The sequence below is a fragment of the Eubalaena glacialis genome, chromosome 5 (assembly GCF_028564815.1).
Source record: "Eubalaena glacialis isolate mEubGla1 chromosome 5, mEubGla1.1.hap2.+ XY, whole genome shotgun sequence".
Classification (NCBI taxonomy): Eukaryota; Metazoa; Chordata; class Mammalia; order Artiodactyla; family Balaenidae; genus Eubalaena; species Eubalaena glacialis.
The window spans coordinates 106800418-106818946 of record NC_083720.1 but is presented as its reverse complement, the minus strand read 5'-3'; the positions used below and the strand labels follow the sequence as shown (position 1 = coordinate 106818946).

Below are 18529 nucleotides of genomic sequence, written 5' to 3'. Positions count from 1 at the left end.
TGAACACAGGTGGATTCTCATATCTGCTCCTACATTCAGTCTCTTGTGATTCTTCGTTTTGGTTGAAGCATATGAGGAAAATCCAGTGTCACACAGGTATGTGGTTAAAAGGGGGCGGGGAGAAGGATATTTTAATACCTTATGCAGGTCATTGTTTCTGAATAGCTTTCAGTTTCTTAAAGATTGATTGCTGTGTGGCATTTGAATCTACATCAGTGAACTTTTTATACTCTATTAAACTCCAGTAGTCTATCTTGTACGTTCAATCTATTACCAATATGTAATTTTATAGCACCCATTGGCCATTTAGCACTACATCATTACTACGGTGTGTGTAGATCTTCCAAGACGTTTTATTCTGTAATACATCAAAAAAATCACATCATACATAATATCAAAATATCTCCAGCAGTCTCAGAAAATTCTGAGTCAAACAGTGGTGGATATCACAAGTTTTTCAAAATCAGAATATTTGCTTAAAACCTGACATTTTTTCATCAGCACCAGTCACTGTTTGCTGTTTTCTTTGAAGCAATTGGCTCACTTTGTTAATTTCAAGAATATTTCTGTCAAAGGACCTTGGTTTGTCAGCTGTTCTTTCAGGGCGAAAAGATGTGCCGTGAGAAAAGCAGCAGGCCAGCCGCAACTCAATTGCACAAGTACTTTTCTTCGAGACAAGCATTGTACCTCAGGATGCAGATGCCTTGTGGGTACCTCTCATCTTGTGTCACATAACTTAAGGTTCAAGGTTTAATAAAAGTAGTAATTTTACTGCTTCTCCAAGGACACTCTTAAGTGAAACAGAGCCTTCTTTCTACTGGGAGTGCTTGATAATGACTAGTAGTAGTTTGGTGCCACTGCCTGATTTCATGCTTGGATTCCAGCAGTTTTACTCACCGTTGCTGTTGCACCTGAGTTCTGTACAAATACCAATGCAGTGAAAAAGGCAAACAACATTTCAGTATTATTATGAAAATAGTCTTCAGCTTGTAGACCCCATGAAAGGGTCTTCAGGACTCTGAGGGGTCTGGGACTCCCAGACTTTGAGAAGCACTGGTCCAAGGAGAAGATAGTGAGATGCTCCCTAAATTGTAAAGCAGCAGGTCTGAATCTCATCTGGGAACAGTGTTCCTAATCACAGACCCAGGGCTTTCAGCGGGGCTCCTGTTGAAACCTGCCAAGTGCAAGACCAGGCCCTGCCTTGCTGGGCTCGCCACTGGGGCCATGGCCATCTGCTGGAATACTGCCTCCCCAGCCCAAAGCACAGGAACCAAGAGTGCATCTCTGAAGTGCTGGAGTTTCTAAGAAGGTCTTTTTATAGTAACATTCTTCTAGTCAAGACTCCAAATTTTTGATAATGTTAAAAAAAAACTAATCCTTTGATACTGGATGCTGTTCTACCTAATATGGTGCACTGATCAGGAGATTGATGACCAAGAGTCAGTCTGGGGTTTAAGTTCTCGTTCTACCACTTACTGTGTGATATTAGGCCACTTCACATCTGAGCTTCCTCATAAGTAAATTTTGTATTATGGTACCTGCCCCCAGAGAATTGTTACAAAGACTAAATCAGGTAATATATGTAGGACATGTAGTGCTTGACCAGATGTTCTCAATATATTGTAGCATTAATTTAGAAATATGAACATAAAAGAAATGGTGCACTAAAACATTTCCTAAAGCCTAAATATTTAAAGCCACTGATGGGGAGTTCATCTTCAGTCAGATACACAGCAGGCAGAATGTTAGCCTGGAAAGAGCCCTCGGAAATCATGCCGCCCAAACCCTCATTTAGCACAAGAGGAAAGGGACTCAGAGAAATGTTTGACATTCCCAAAGCCCTGTTGCTTGTTAAGTTTAACTCCCTGCTCTACCCCTAAACTTCCGACTCTCAGGCCAATGATCTTTACAAACAGCTTCCAGGTCCCATTTTCTTTTTTTTTTTTTTTTTGTAGGTGTGGGGACTACAATGAAAATGTACTTAGGATCATTTCCCTACCATCCTGCCCTGCTTTATCATGAAGATAAAGGGTTGGAACTTCAACCTTGGCCTTCAACTACAGTATTACACTTCCTGCTCAACAAAGACAAAGGAAAGTTGCAAGCTGCATTCCAGAGCAGAGGACCCTTAAAGGAAAACAAATCCTTCTTGATCTTGCTCTCAAGCACTGCTGTCCATTTCAAACAAAAGTTATACCCTAAAAACACTTTCTGTTCATAAAAGCCAACCACTCCTTTGCAAACTGATTTAGACAGAAATAAAGCAGGGAGCAAAGGTCAACCGAAGGAGCCTGGCTGTAAACTTAAGGGTCATTACAGTCTGGCCCTGCGGGCTGATTCTTCGGAGAGGAAGGAACACAGACCTATTCCAGCAATGTTATCAAGTATGCTTGTGGCTCAAGTTTGGATCCACCCACGGAGATTTATTTTCCCTTCTCCTAAGGTAGCAATTTCCATGTCCGTGATGATACATATTACACTGAGCCTTGAGGATGATATAAAAATGACATAACTACCCTCTTCAAGAACTTTCTAGCCTATAAACCAGGGGCTTGCCTTCATGTTGGTATAGTATCTGTAACTGAATTTTCAGCAAGTCTATTCCATTTCTCACCGTGTCTAATTCAGTAAGAAGGATGCTGTCACCACAACTGGTTTTCTTAGCTCTGTGATCTTCATTTTCATATCATTGTATTTTTCTATCATCTCATCTTTGATCCTTTATTGAATTCATATATGTTTTCACTAAGTTACATAATACAAAGGCTTCCCAGAAAATTCTCTTCTTTTAGGGTTGTTTCCCCCCCCCCAGACTGGGTTCTTGGTCATGTGTGAATACTTTCCTGCTTTCTTGCCTGCCTGTTTTTGTTTTGTGTTGGTGTCGTAGCATTAATTTGCATCTTCCTCCTTTTAAATGTGGGTACTCCAACCCAGACTTTGCATTTGCTGACATACAGTGTGAGTGAATTCATCCTTAGTTTGGGGGCTGTGGCTTTTTTTTTTAATTAGTCTTTATTGGAGTATAGTTGATTGACAATGTTGTGTTAGTTTCTGCTGTACAGCAAAGTGAATAGTTTTCTACCTCTGCCTTTGCCGCCATGGTCCATTCTCAACTCAGCGGCCAGGCAAGCCGACTAAGATACCCGATCCTGTCAGTCCCTGCTTAAAACCCTGCAGGGCTCCTCCCCTCCTCCCCTCTTTCACTCTGCTCGAATACTTGCCACGCCTGCGCCCGCACCCCGCGCCCCCCCCCCCCCCCGCCCCCGACCGTCACCTCTGCCTTGTGGCTCCTAACCCAGCTGTGCTCTGCTTCCCCCCCACCCGCCCCGTCACCCGTTTCAGTCATGTCTCAATGGTCACCTTCTAAGGGAAGCCTTCCCTGACCACCCTGCAGTATTGAGCCACCCACCCCTCAGCGCTGCCCATCAAATAGCAAGGATGGGAGCCTGAACAAGCTGTGGGGTCCCCAGTGGCGGAGTCAACTGGCAGCCCCTTCCCGCCCCTCCCCAGACCCGGAACACCTTCCTCTGTAGATCCTACCATTACAGATTCTCTAGTCAGATTTTTAAACAACTTGATTGAGATATAATTAACATACTGTAAAATTCATCAAGGTATGCAACTTAATGGGTTTACTATGTTTAGAGTTGTGCAACTATCACCATCGTCTAATTTTAGAACATTTTCATCACACCAAAAGAAAGCTCACACCATTAGCCGTCACACCCCATTCTCCTCCCTGTCCCCACCCACTGGCAGCCACTAATCTACCCTCTGTCTATAGATTTGCCTATTCTGGACATTTTGTATAATGGAATTGTGTAATATGTGGTCTTTAGGAACTATCTCATTTCAGTGAACATAGTATTTTGGAGATTCATTCATATTGTAGCATGTATCACAACTTCCTTCCTTTGTATTGCCAAGTACTTTAGTCCATTGTATGGATATACCACATTTTATTTATCCATTTCCCACTTGATGGACATTTAGTTTGCTTCTACTTTTTTAGTATTGTACGTAACGCTGTTGTAAATGTTCATGTACAGGTTTTTGTGTGGATGGGCATTCTCATTTCTCTTGGGTATATACCGAAGACTGGAATTGCTGGATCATATGGAAAATCTTCAGCATGTTGAGGAACTGTCAAACTGTTTTACACTCACTCCAGCAATGCGTCCAACTGGTTTTTATTCTCAGGGAACAGCACCAACCAACCCTCACTCCCTTCTCTGTCACCTACAAGCCCTCTTTAAAATGTTTCTTTGATTTAGAGACAGGCCACTTTTGCATACACTCTCAGGAAGGTATCTGTTAAGAAAGTAGCTGACAGCAACAGCCTGCACTAGCACCCTGGGAATGATGAGATAGAACTTCAAGGAGAAACAGATGGATACACTATCATAGTTGGAGACCTCAGCACCTCACTATCAGAAATGGACAGATGCAGCAGACAGAAATTCAGTACAGACATAGTTGAACTCAACAGCACCGTCAATCAACTGGATAAAATTGACACCCACATACACCCAACAACAGCAGAATACACATTCTTCTCAAGCTCCCATGCAATTCACCAAAATAGACCACATTCTGGGCCATAAAATACATCTTTTTTTTTTTTCACACACACGCACATATGCACATAGAATATTCATGCACGATCATAGCCACTTATTATTTTCCCAATTATTAAATTTTAATTTCATATCCTTTGTGTGTCTGTTCCTCCTCAGCAGTTATGATTTTAATCAGTTAGGAGCCATAGACTAAGACCTTCCCCACATTTGCAGTTTTTGTCATTCCCTCTTTGTTTCACTCTAGCAATTAGAAGGGAAATCCTGCAAATGAACTGAGACCCTGTGTTATCTTTTTTTTTAATTAATTAATTTATTTATTTATTTTTGGCTGTGTTGGGTCCTCGTTTCTGTGCGAGGGCTTTCTCTAGTTGCGGCAAGTGGGGGCCACTCTTCAACGCGGTGCGCAGGCCTCTCACTATCGCGGCCTCTCGTTGCGGAGCACAGGCTCCAGATGCGCAGGCTCAGTAGTTGTGGCTCACGGGCCTAGTTGCTCCGCGGCATGTGGGATCTTCCCAGACCAGGGCTCAAACCCGTGTCCCCTGCATTGGCAGGCAGATTCTCAACCACTGCGCCACCAGGGAAGCCCCATAAAATACATCTTAATTTAAAAGGAATGAAATCATATAATGTCCGCTCTCAGACCACAAAGGAATTAAACTAGAAATCCCAAAATATATGGAGATTAAACACCACACTTCTAAATAACACATCAGCCAAAGAAGAAATCTCAAAAGAAATTTTAAAATATTTTGAGCTAAATGAAAATGCAACTTACCAAAATTTGTAAGTGAAAGTAGTGCTTAGAGGGAGATTTATACCATTGAATGCATATATTAGAAAAGACGAAAGATCAAAAATCAATAACCTAAGGTTTCACCTTAGGAAACCAGGAAAAGAAGAGCAAATTAAATCCAAAGTAAGCAGAAGAAGAGAAATGATATGAATTAGAGCAGAAATTAGTGAAATTGAAAATAGGAAATCAATACCAAAAAATCAGTGAAACCAAAATCTGGTTCTTTGAAAATATCAATAAAAATCAATAAGCCTCTAGCCAGTCTACCTTAAAAGAAAAAAAGGAGAAAGAGAGGGAGAAGGAGGGAAGACACCAATCACTGATATTAGAAAAGAAATAGAGGCCATCACTGCAGAGCCTGTGAAATTAAAAGGATAATAAAGCAACACTGTGAACAACTCTATGCCCACAAATTTGATAACCTAGATGAAATGCACCAATTCCTTGAAAGGCACAATTTGCCAAAGCTCACACAAGAAGAAATTGTCTGAATAGGCCTATATCTATCAAAGAAATAATAACCTTCTAAAACAGAAAACCACAGGCCCAGGTGGGTTCACTGGTGAATTCTACCAAACAGGGAGAAATTATACCAATTCTCTACAATCTTATTCAGAAGACAGAAGCAGAGGGAATACTTCCTAACTCATTCTATGAGGTTAACATTACCCTAATACCAAAACCAGACAAAGACATTATAAGAAAAGAAAACTACAGACCAATCTCTCATGAACATAGGTGCAAAATCCTCAACAAAATATTAGCAAATCAAATCCAACAATGTATAAAAATTATGTACCATAACCAAGTGAGATTTATTTCAAGTGTTCAAGGCTGGTTCACCATTTGAAAGTCAATTAATGTAATCCATCACATCATTTAGCTGAAAAAGAAAAATCACATGATCATATCATGTGCAAAAATAAAAAAGCATTTGACAAAATCCAACTCATTCATGATAAAAAAAACTCTCAGTAAAATAGGAATAGAAGGGGAACCACCTCAACTTGATAAAGGCTGTCTTTAAAAAACCTATAGCTAACATTATACTCAATGGTGAGAAACTCAAAGCTTTATCACTAAAATCAGCTACAAAGCAAGGATGTCTCCTTTCACCGCTCCTCAACATCATACTGGAAGTTCTACCTAATGCAATAAGACACAAAAAAGTATACAGCAGGGAAGAAAGACATAAAACTGTTTTTGTTGGCAGATGACAGGATTGTATGTAGAAAACCCCCCCCAAAATTGACCAAAAACTCCTAGAACTAATAAGCAATTATAGGAAGTTTGCAGATTATAAGGATAGTATAAAAAAGTCAATCACTTTCCTATATACCAGCAATGAACAAGTGAAATTTGAAATTAAAAACACAATTCCATTTACATTAGCAACCCCCAAAATAAAATACTTAGGTATAGGGACTTCCCTGGCAGTCCAGTGGTTAAGACTGCACTTCCACCACAGGGGGTGCGGGTTTGATCCCTGTCTGGGGAACTAAGATCCTGCATGCCATGCGGCCAAAAGAAAAACAGTTTATTGCTAAAAATGCTAACCATCATCACCTGAGCCTTCAGTGAGCTGCAGTCTTTTTGCTGCTGGAGGATCTTGCCTCAGTGTTGATGCTGCTGACTGATCAGGGTGGTGGTTGCTGAGGTTGGGGTGGCTGAGGCAATTTCTTAAAACAACGATGAATTTTGCCCCATCGATTGACTTTTCCTTTCATAAACGATTGCTGTTTGATAGCACTTTACCCTTAGTAGAACTTCTTTCAAAATTAGAGTCAGTCCTCTCAAACCCTGCCGCTGCTTTATGAATTGCTTTATGTAGCATTCTAAATCCTTTGTGTCATTTCAACAATCTTCACATCTTCACCAGGAGTAGATTCTATCTCAAAGAACCACTTTTGCTCATCCATAAGAAGCAACTCCTCATCCATTAGTTTTATATTTATAACAAATATAATAATGAAAAAGTTTAAAATATCACGAGAATTACCAATTTGTGACACAGAGACTCCAAGTGAACAAATGCTGTTGGAAAAATAGCTCCAATAGCTCCAACCCTTGCTCAATGCAGGGCTGTCACTAAACCTCAATCTATAAAAAAAAACACAAAATCTGCAAAGTGCAATAAAACGAGGTGTGTCTGTATGTGAAATCAAAGAATAAATAAATGGAGAGAGATATTCCATGTTCATGGATAGGAAAACTCAATATTGTCAAGATATCACTTCTTCCCTACTTGATCTGTAGATTCAATGCAATCCCAATCAAAATCCCAAGTTATTTTGTGGCTATCAGTGAACTGATTCTAAAGTTCATATGGAGAGGCAAAAGACCTAAAATACCAGGACAATACTGTAGGAAAACCAACTTGGAGGACCGACACTACCTGACCTCAAGACTTACCATAAAGCTACAATAATCAAGACAGTGTGGTATTGGTGAAAGAACAGAGAAATAGATCAATGGAACAGAATACAGAGCCCAGAAATGGAAGCACATAAATACAGTCAACTGATCTTTGACAAAGGAACAAAGCCTATACAATGGAGCAAAGATAGTCTTTTAACAAATGGTACTGGAACAACTGGTCATCCACATGCAAAAAAATGAATCTAGTCACAGACCTTACACCTTTTAGAAAAATTAACTCAAGATGGTTTATAAACCTAAATGTAAAATGCAAAACTATAAAACTAGAATTTAACATAGAAAACCTAGATAACCTTGGGTATGGCAATGATTTACAACATTAAAGTTGTTGTTACATCATGGTTACAACATCAAAGGCACAACCCATGAAAGAAAGAATTGGTAAAGCAGACTTCATTAAAATTAAAAACTTTTGTCCTGCAAAAGATAATGTCAAGAGAAGGAGAAGACAAGCCACAGATTAGTAGAAAATATTTGCAAAAGACAAATGTGATAAAGGACTGTTATCTAAAATATGCAATGAACACTTAAAACTCAGCAGTAAGAAAATAACCTGATTTTAAAATGGGCCGAAGACGTTAACAGACACCTCACCAAAGATATACGGATAGCAAATAAGCATATGAAAAGATGCTCCACACCATATGTCATCAGGGAAATGGAAGTTAAAACATTACATGTCTATAAAATGACCAAAATCCAGAACACTGACAGAACCAAATGCTGACAAGGGTGTGGAACAACAGGAACCCTCATTCATTGCTGGTGAGAATGCAAAATGGTACAGCCACTTTGGAAGACAGTTTGGTGGTTTCTGACAAAACTGAACATATTCTTACCATGTGATCAAGCAACCACAATTCTTGGTATTTACCCAAAGGAGTTGAAAAATTATGTCCGTCAAAAAACCTGCACACTGATGTTGACAGCAGCTTTATTCATTTTTGCCAAAACTTGGAAGCAAGCAAGATTCCTTCAGTAGGTGAATGGGTAAATAACTATGGTACATCCAGACAATGGAATATCATTCAGCACTAAAAAGAAATGAGTTAAAGCCATGAAAAGACATGGAAGAATCTTAAATGCATATTACTAAGTGAAAGAAGCCAATCTGAAAAGGCTGCATACTGTATGATTCTCACTATATGACATTCTGGAAAAGGCAAAACAATGGAGACAGTAAAAAGATCAGGGGTTGGGGGTGTGTAGGAGGAATGAATAGGGGAAGCACAGAGGATTTTTAGGGCAGTGAAAATCCTCTGTATGGAACCATAATGATGGGTACATGTCATATATTTCTCCAAATCCAAAGAATGCACATTACCAAGGATGAGCCATAATGTGAACTACGCACTTGGGGTGACTTTGATGTGTCACTGTAGGTTTACCAGTTGTAACAAACGTACCATTCTGGTTAGGGATACTGACAGTGGGAGAGGCTCTGCATGTGGTAGGCAGGGCTGGAGGGTGGGGCAGAGCAGAGGGTATATGGGCAATCTCTGTGCCTTCCCCCCAGTTTCCCCATGAACCTTAAACTGCTCTAAGTTGGCTTAAGAATGAAGGAAAAAAAAAAAAAGAGCCACAGCCTTGGAGAAAATATTTGTAAGTCATATATCTGATAAGGGATTTATATCCAGGATATATAACAATGTCTTACAACTTAAGAAAAAACATCACATGTAAAAATGTGCAAAGATAGGAACAGACATTTTATCAAAGAAGGTATACAAATGGCACATGAAAAGATGCTCAACACCAATAGCCATTGGGGAAATGCAAACTAAAACCACCTTGCACACCAGCTAGAAAGGCTATCTTTAAAAAGACAAAGCTGAGTTTTGGTGATGATGTAGGGAAACTGGTACCTTGTACACTGCAGTAGGAATGTAAGATTGTATAGCCACTTTGGACAGTTTGGCCATTTCTTTAAAAGTTAAACATAAACTTACTATATGACCCAGGAATTCCACCCTAGAAATCTGACAGAAATGCAGACATGCCCACACGACATGTCCACAAATATTTACAGCAGCATTTTTCATAAGAACCAAAAATTGGAAATAACCCAAATAATCAACAGGTAAATGGGTCAGCAAAACACGGTATTAATAAAAAAGAACAAAGTACTGATACATGCAAAAATATTATGCCAGACACAGAACACTACATAGTGTATGATTCTATTTACACACAATGTCCAGAAAAGGCAAATTTATAGAGACAGAAAGCAAATCAGTGGTTGCCTAAAGCTGGGCGTTGGACTGACGATTAACTGCAAATGGGCATCAGGGAATTTTTTGGAGTGATGGAAATATTCTCAAATCAGAGGTGGTAATAGTTGCACAGTGTTATGGTACATAAACTATATCTCAATAAAGCTATTGGGAAAAAAAAAACAGAATTGCTAGTGATTCAAATGCGTCTATCTTACCTGTACTAGCTGAAGCCTCTGGTTCCTTCACAAAGTTTTGAGATTTATTAAAACTGATCAAAAATATACTTAATAGATTACTCAAGAATGTTCTCCAAACTTATCACTTTTCTAGGTCCTGTCTGAAGTTTGACAATGAACCTTCTTGAATAGAAAACCACCTGGATCCATTAAACTCAAGCTGGACACACAGTGGAAAAGGAGGGTATAAGAGCTTAAACCCCAAATCCATAACCTGTCGTCCTGTAAGTTTGACAGAGCAGTTTGACATTTCATTCTCTCCCTAAGAGGACACCTTTGGGCGGGCTGTCCCTCAATGATTTTCTCTCTCTGGGCAACAAGGCTGCTTTACCACCCATGTCCGTTGTACACATTAGAGGACCAGACTGTATTCTCTCAGCTCATTTTGGAAACTCAATTTTCCATCAACAGATAACATTCCGTTTATCGGCCCTTACTAAATGCCTCTCCTTGTTATCTGATGATTCAAAAACGTTCTCCCCTTCTGTGCAGGAAAAGGAAGACAATGGAATTAAGGTAGGACAGGCTTTTGATTTTGGTTAAATTGTCTAGATCTGCTTTTATTTGCAGCCACTGCACGCAGATTCCCAAATAGAGCCCCCTGCCCACGGAGTGAATTGTAAACTCTTAAGTAAGTTTCAGGAGCCAGTGGCAAGATCTGGCTGTGGACTTTCTGCAGGACAGAAAGCTCCTCCATGGAGGTCAGAATGATGGTGTCCATTCAAGGAACACTTACATTAACACTACCTAAATCAGATGTGACCAGACACGTGGTTACCTTTCTGTTCGGTCCTATCAATCAAACTGTCTCTTCCCAGTGGAGATGGACAACAGGAGAGGAGCATATAGGAAGAAGGAAGGAACTCAGGATCAACTCCTGTATGTTGAACACAAAGGCACATTCATATGAGTTTTCACTTAACCCTTAAAACAACCCTAGGAACTAAGAATAATGAAGCCCGTCTTAGAACCACACAAAATTGAAAACTGGGATGAGTGTGGAGGGGCTGTCCAAGAGACACAAATGGGAATGTGCACAGTTGGGTCTTCAGACCCCAAACCTTTCATTTGTTCAGAAGCTTGAGGGCCTAGGGAGTTGCCGGCATTAAGCCAGACACTGGGAACACAGTGGCCATCAAAACAGACGCCACCCACTGTCCAAGTAGCTTAAAGCTCTAGTGGTGACTGGATCAAAGATTCACAAAAATAAATAACGTAATTATAAACTAAGATGTACCCTAGAAATTCGGTGCTCTTTCAAGTAAGAGGACATCACCTCTCAACAAACACACATGTTCAGTGATCACCAGAACTTATTTATTCCCAGCCCTGAAGATGTCACTGTAGCTATCGGTGATGAAATATACACAGTATACAATATTTCTGTATTTGTCATTTTGTAAAGACTAGTTGAATGAATGTTTCCTCTCCAAAGAGAAAATGGCACAACAGAGTCAAAATGTGATTTCAGTTTTATTTTCCTATCTATCTATCTCAGTTTCAGTAAAAGGTTCAGAGAACTGATTGACACATATCATAAGCTATCTCCCACCCATATACAGTATATATACACTGTTTCCACTTTTTCTTTTCCCCTGAACAAGGTGATACTATCTTTGTTCAAACCAAATTACAAATGAAGAGATACTATAAATGAGAATAAAACGGTGGTGTGTGTGTGCGTGTAGGTGTGGTCTTTTTATTCTCAGACAGTAAAATGTATACCCACCACCACAAGGGGAAAAGCACTGAGGAAACATTTATACTAAGCAGTTAGTACCATTAGAGTACCTCTCCAAATAGCAAATTTGGAACAATTAGCCATTACTGTAACGGAAGTGCTAGTCTTTCATTTTTCTGCCATCACATTGCTACACTGGAATTTAAACCCTCTTCAGAGTGCAAATATAAAAATGATCAAAGTCAGGGTTTTATGGCAATCTTTGCTAAAGTATATTCTTGATAAAATATATTCTATTTTAATATACATGCTATAAAAGTACACTAAAAATGTCAACCTTTAGAGCACTGTTAAAATTAAGAATTTACTTTTTTACATATAGAATAATATACACCCAACTCTAAATGTATTTGAAGATAGCTATTACTGTGACCCCAAATATTTCTAGCTTCATATTTTGTTTACCATAATATTGATTTTATAATATGTATTCAGTAATGTGCTCATAATTCTGTTCTGCAGTGCCTCACTCATCACTTTAAAGAAAAATGCAGAGGGAACTGCATATCTCCAAGTTCTTATGGTGCAATTCACCAAGTTTTCAACATAAGTTCCTATTACAAAATTTTCATTTTATTTTTTAAATTTTGGTAAGTAAATTCTTTTATGATCTACATTTGGAGCTTTTAATGCAGCAAGTAAAAATGAGCAATGTTGAAAATTAACTTGAAGGTAGCGTGATTTTAAAAATGATCACGTCCTTCTGTAATAACACCTCCAATGCCAATTCTAAATTTTTATGGAATAGTGTGAAATAATGCTGACTGCACACATCCAGTGGCGATGAATTGACTGAGTGCATGCCAAACCAAGAAATGAGACTCTTGGGACCGACTTTAACTGTATCCACCGTAATCATGTAGTACACACGATGAGGCTGCTAGTTACAGATTACATCTGTGGAACCCAGGCATATCTGCAATTTTTTTTTTTTTAAGTAGAGTAGTAGAACAGAAATATAAAAGAATTGAACTTTGTTTCTGATTTAAACAAAAATATTTACTCTTTTCATTAGCAAAACATTCTTTAAAATATATCATCTATCTATCTTTCCTCTGAACATTTAGCCAAGGAGCATTAGGCAATTTTTGAAGGTTTCACTGCTGACTGTTCAATACAATAAATACAGCTGTAGAGAGCACACAGCAACAATAGCTTATTTACATCCACTGAGAAGAAATTTATTCTCATCTGGTTGCAGTGTCCAGTCCACCAAAGGAAAGGTTTGGCATTCGTGTGCTTTTTGTTCTTGGTGGGAATCACTTCTGCTTGATTTTCATTGTTGAAAGAAAAAAAAAAAAAAATCAGCTGATGGCCTCAGATTTTCTGACATGATGTGAAAGAAGAATGCGACAAAAATTAGCTGCTACCATGGAGTTAGTCTGGGACTGGGTTTCCAGGCAGATCTCGCTTCTTCCCAGGTGAGTGTCCAGTGGGCTCCACGGGAACCAAGAGGTAGGTGCCCAGGACCCAGGCGTGCTGAGCCGCATCCAGGGACGGGTCACTCTCGCTCAGCTGAGCACCCCCTGCTCTGCCTCAGTCCCCACCCCTACTCACTACCCTATGTACTGATGCTCGTGGCTACAGAACTTATGGAAACCAGTTCACAGGGAAACAAAAGCGGAGAACTCAACCGAGAGGTGGGCTATGCACGTGTCATCATCCAGTGCTGCCTCCTGAGTTACTGTCTGTTGCGATCATGGGTGGAGGATGGGAACATATGTTCTTCATAGCAGAATTCTCCTGTGTTTCTCTTGAAAGTTTTTGAGAAGGTTATGTTTTTCCAAACAATTCGATCAAAGTAGAGTCTGATGTCTGCTCTTTCTGGCAAACCAATAATGGTAGAAATTTCAGCCTCTCTCTTTTGAATTTCAAACTTACCTAAAAGTGGCATGTTTTTCCCTGGCAAATGATTACTTACTTCTTTGAAAAGTGGACAGTCTTTCTTTTTTGGATCCAACTCAGCCCTTCAGAAAATACTTCAGACTGAAAGAGGAGGAAGTAGAGGAGAACTAACTTCCTATTGTGCCTTACATAAAACATTTTCCCGAAATGAAGAGCAGCTCCGACTACAAAAGTAAATATTTGTGCAAAGGGCACACTGCCAGGTGCAATCGCAAGACATCCTCAATTTACTCATAGTGTTGTGACTCTTTAAAACACAAGTCTTTTAAGTGATGAAACCTAGCAAGTTATGGGAAGGAAGTTAACATCAGAAAATACACTTAGAAAAAGTACAGGATATTTTGCCTGGCATTTGCTACTTATTTCATAACTTAGATCAAGTAAGTGTTAAATATTCACAGTAATTTCAGAGAAGAAACATTCATGTCTGTAGAACTTCAATCTATTGCATTTTCAACATTTTTCTGTACAATTACAAAATGTCATCTGTCGGTGCTTTCCTGTAGAATTCTTTACTGTCAGTCAGTCCTTCCCTCTCCAGATCCAGTTATACCTTCAAGGTGGGCTGTAGGATTCCCTTCTCAGTGAGATGAGTCTTCAGCGCTTTGTATACATTTAACTGTTGTTCTGGTTGAAGCACCAACAACTGCTGTAGCACTTTGCTGGGATTTGGACCCCTGATAACAGAGCAGAAAAGACAAAGTTCACATTATTATTTTAAGAGAGCTAAAGGAAGCATATACTTGTAATTAATTTTAAATAAACCATGCATTTAAGTGCAGAGGATCAATCTTTACAGAATTGAAACAGCTCTTGATCAGAGCCCACTTTAATGCCCAACGTTAGTGTCAAAGGGAGAAAAAAAAACCCTAGAACTATCTGCATTGAGAGGCATACAGTCTAGATGTGGGAAGAATGCACAAACACAGAAGACAGGAACAGCACGAGGCAATTTAGGGAGTGCAGATCTAAGTTCCACAAAAATCCGCAAAAAGGCAAATCCTGAGATTGGACAAGACACGGAAACCATTCTGTAAAAGAAAAAAGGACCATTCCTGGTAGATGAGGATAAACCAAAAGAGAACATGAAGACATAATTTAAGTCTTTAGCTTCAAAGAAACGTCAGACAGGGAAGGTACTCTGTTGAAGAAATACTGTCGGGGAACTCTTCCTGAGCCCAGCCCTGAAGCCCCCACCTGGGATCTACAATGGGAACAACAGCCTTTTTTCAAAGAAGGTCTTAGGTAAACTCCAATATAGGAAACAAAATAAAAGCGGATCTGCTTTAGCAGGTGGAGAGCCCTGCCCGTCTTCCCCAGCAGCCCCACTGGGGAGGAAATAAGCCCAGGCAGTGTTAAGTAAAGTATCCACTGGGCAGTGACACTGCTCTCCAACAGGTATCATACCAGCCTGCACAGGGGCCTCTCCCTGGGTGGCTCCTCCAACATCCCCATGCAAGCCCTTCTCTCTGCACCCTCTGATGGTACACTCTGGGTCAGAAAAGACCCCAACCAGGATTCCCACCCTCCAGAGACACCATGACAGTCAGGGGATTGCAGTTTCCTACCTTCTGCACTCTAGAACTCAACCCATTTATTATAAGCTGGAGATCACTTGTGTTTCTGCACTTACACTACTAAAGTGCTATTTTGTTAAATTCAGAATGAACCTAATTCAGACTGTGATGTAGATGTATCGTTCTTTGCAATTTCTACAATCCACTTAAATAGGAAAAGCAGAGTGGGCTTACTTTTTGTGGAGAGGAATTAGGGAAATCCAATGAGAAAAAGCAAGATGGAGAATGGCGCAGAATTCTGAGAAAGACATTTACATGAGTAATTAAATTTATGACTTATTGCACAATAGCATGGATTAGCCGTCCCATGGGTCACCTTTGTACACGTGGCTCAACTCATTTGCCAAAAACCTGAAGCCATATGTCTCTCACAGCTACAGTCTACTCAAGTCAGGGCACAGCTTGCCTTACATTTCTTCAAAAGATTCAGCAACTTCCTAACATAAACCCAGAGTAGGGCCCACAGAGAAAAGGAAGGCTATTCTAGCAAGTTCAGCTAAATGCAAAATTGTCAGCAGGGGCTCCCAGCTAGTTGCACACTGGCTGTAGCACTGTATTTCTAATCGTCTAAATGTGTACTTTCAAATGGAGGACAACATGGCTCATTCCCTACTGAGAGAACAGCAGATCCAAAAAAAAAAAAAAAAGTATGAGTTAATGCTCTAAAAGCTGCCATCTTCTGCAAATAAAGAGTTCTAAGGATTTAAAGCCACTAATTACTAATACTCAAATATATCAGTAAATAAATCATATGCAGATGGATTAAATACTCCAATTAAAAAGACAAAGATTGTCAGCTGGGTTATAAAAAACAAAGAAAATCCTTGTGAGAAGAGAAAAGAGAAACACACTTTAAATATAAGGAAAAAGGCATGCAGAAAATAAAAGGATAGACAAAGAAATATTATGCAAACACTAATAAGAAGGCTGATGTAGCTATACTTATATTCAACAAAATAAGCTTTAAACAAGTAGTATATAAAGATGGACATTATAGAATGATACTAAGAGTGATGCAACAGTGAGACACGAGTTCTAAATGTGTGGACACCTAATACAACCTCAACATTATATATAAAGCAGAAACTGGGAGATTCTGACAAAGCTCTCTTCGTAACTGATACAGAACAAGCAGATGGAAAAACAAACCAAAAAATCAGTACAGAAGATTTAGCTAAACTTCACCCAGTTCACTTAACAACACTAATCCTGAAACTGCATAATGCATATTTGATTCATGTGCACATGCAATGTATATCTGAGTAGACAATATGCCTGGGCACAAAGCAAGTCATGACAAATATTAATAAATACTGAAGTAATAAAGAGTATGTTTTCTGACCACAGTGGAATTAAAGCAAAAATCAATAAAGGAAGGAGAATGAGAAAATCTCCATTTCTTTGGAAGCAAGTCAATACACTTCTAAATAATCCCATGTCAAAGAAGATATAATACTGGAAATCAGAAAATATTTGTATCTGAATAATGAAACTACACATATAACATGTGGGATGAGAACACTTGAAAGTACTTAAAAAGAGCACTCAAAAAGCAGTAGTTAAGAGGAAATATATAATGTTAGATAAATATATTAGACAAGAAAGCTGAAAATCAGTAATCTAAGCTTTATCTCAAGAAGCTTGAGAAGGAACAGAAAATTGAACCTAAAGAAAGATGAAGGATGCAAAAACAGAAATATAGATCAATGGAACAGGATAGAAAGCCCAGAAGTAAACCCACACACCTATGGCCAATTAACCTATGACAAAGGAGGCAAGAATATACAATGGAGAAAAGACAGTCTCTTCAATAAGTGGTGCTGGGAAAACTGGACAGCTACATGTAAAAGAATGAAATTAGAACATTCTCTAACACTATACACAAAAATAAACTCAGAATGGATCAAAGACCTAAATATAAGGCCAAACACTATAAAACTCTGAGAGGAAAACATAGGGAGAACACTCTTTGACATACATTGCAGCAATATCTTTTGGGATCCACGTCCTAGAGTAATGAAAATAAAAACAGAAATAAATAAACAAATGGGACCTAATTAAACTTAAAAGCTTTTCCACAGCAAAGGAAACCACAAACAAAACGAAAAAATCCACAGAATGGGAGAAAATATTTGCAAATGAAGCGACTAACAAGGGATTAATCTCCAAAATATACAAACAACTCATGCAGCTCTATGTCAAAAAAAAACACAACCCAATCAAAAACTGGGCAGAAGATCTAAATAGACATTTCTCCAAAGAAGACATACAGATGGCCAAGAAGCACATGGAAAGATGCTCAACATCATTAATTATCAGAGAAATGCAAATCAAAACTACAATGAGGTACAGCCAGAAAAAGGAACAAAATTGGGTCATTTGTAGAGATGTGGATGGATCTAGAGACTGTCATACAGAGTGAAGTAAGTCAGAAAGAGAAAAACAAATACCGTATATTAACGCATATATGTGGAACCTAGAAAAATGGTACAGATGAACTGGTTTGCAGGGCAGAAATAGAGACACAGATGTAGAGAACAAACGTATGGACACCAAGGGGGGAAAGTGGTGGGGGGGTGGTGGTGGTGGTGTGATGAATGGGGAGATTGGGATTGACATGTATACATTAATATGTATAAAATGGATAACTAATAAGAACCTACTGTATAAAAAAATTAAATAAAATTCAAAAATTAAAAAAAAAAAAACTACAATGAGGTATCACCTCACACCAGTCAGAATGCCCATCATCAAAAAGTCCACAAACAATAAATGCTAAAGAGGGTGTGGAGAAAAGGGAACCCTCCTACACTGTTGGTGGGAATGTAAATTGGTAAACCCACTGTGGAGAACAGTACAGAGGTTCCTTAAAAAATTAAAAATAGAACTACCATATGATCCAGCAATCCAACTCCTGGGCATATATTCAGAGAAAACCATAATTCAAAAAGATACATGCAACCCCAATATTCGCTGCAGCACTATGGTACAATAGCCAAGACATGGAAGTAACCTAAATGTTCATTGACAGAGGAATGGATA

The 18529-nt window shown here is 39.0% G+C and overlaps 1 protein-coding gene across 1 annotated transcript in view; it reads right to left on the bottom strand.

Annotated features, from left to right (window-relative positions):
* Window positions 1-12296: 12296 nt before the first annotated feature.
* CDS1 (CDP-diacylglycerol synthase 1) overlaps window positions 12297-18529 on the bottom strand; it is a 70200-nt gene continuing 63967 nt past the window's right edge. The window contains exon 13 of the mRNA XM_061191549.1: window positions 12297-14587. Coding sequence (XP_061047532.1) covers window positions 14458-14587 — 130 coding nt within the window. The 3' untranslated portion in view covers window positions 12297-14457. The remainder of the gene's footprint in view (window positions 14588-18529) is intronic.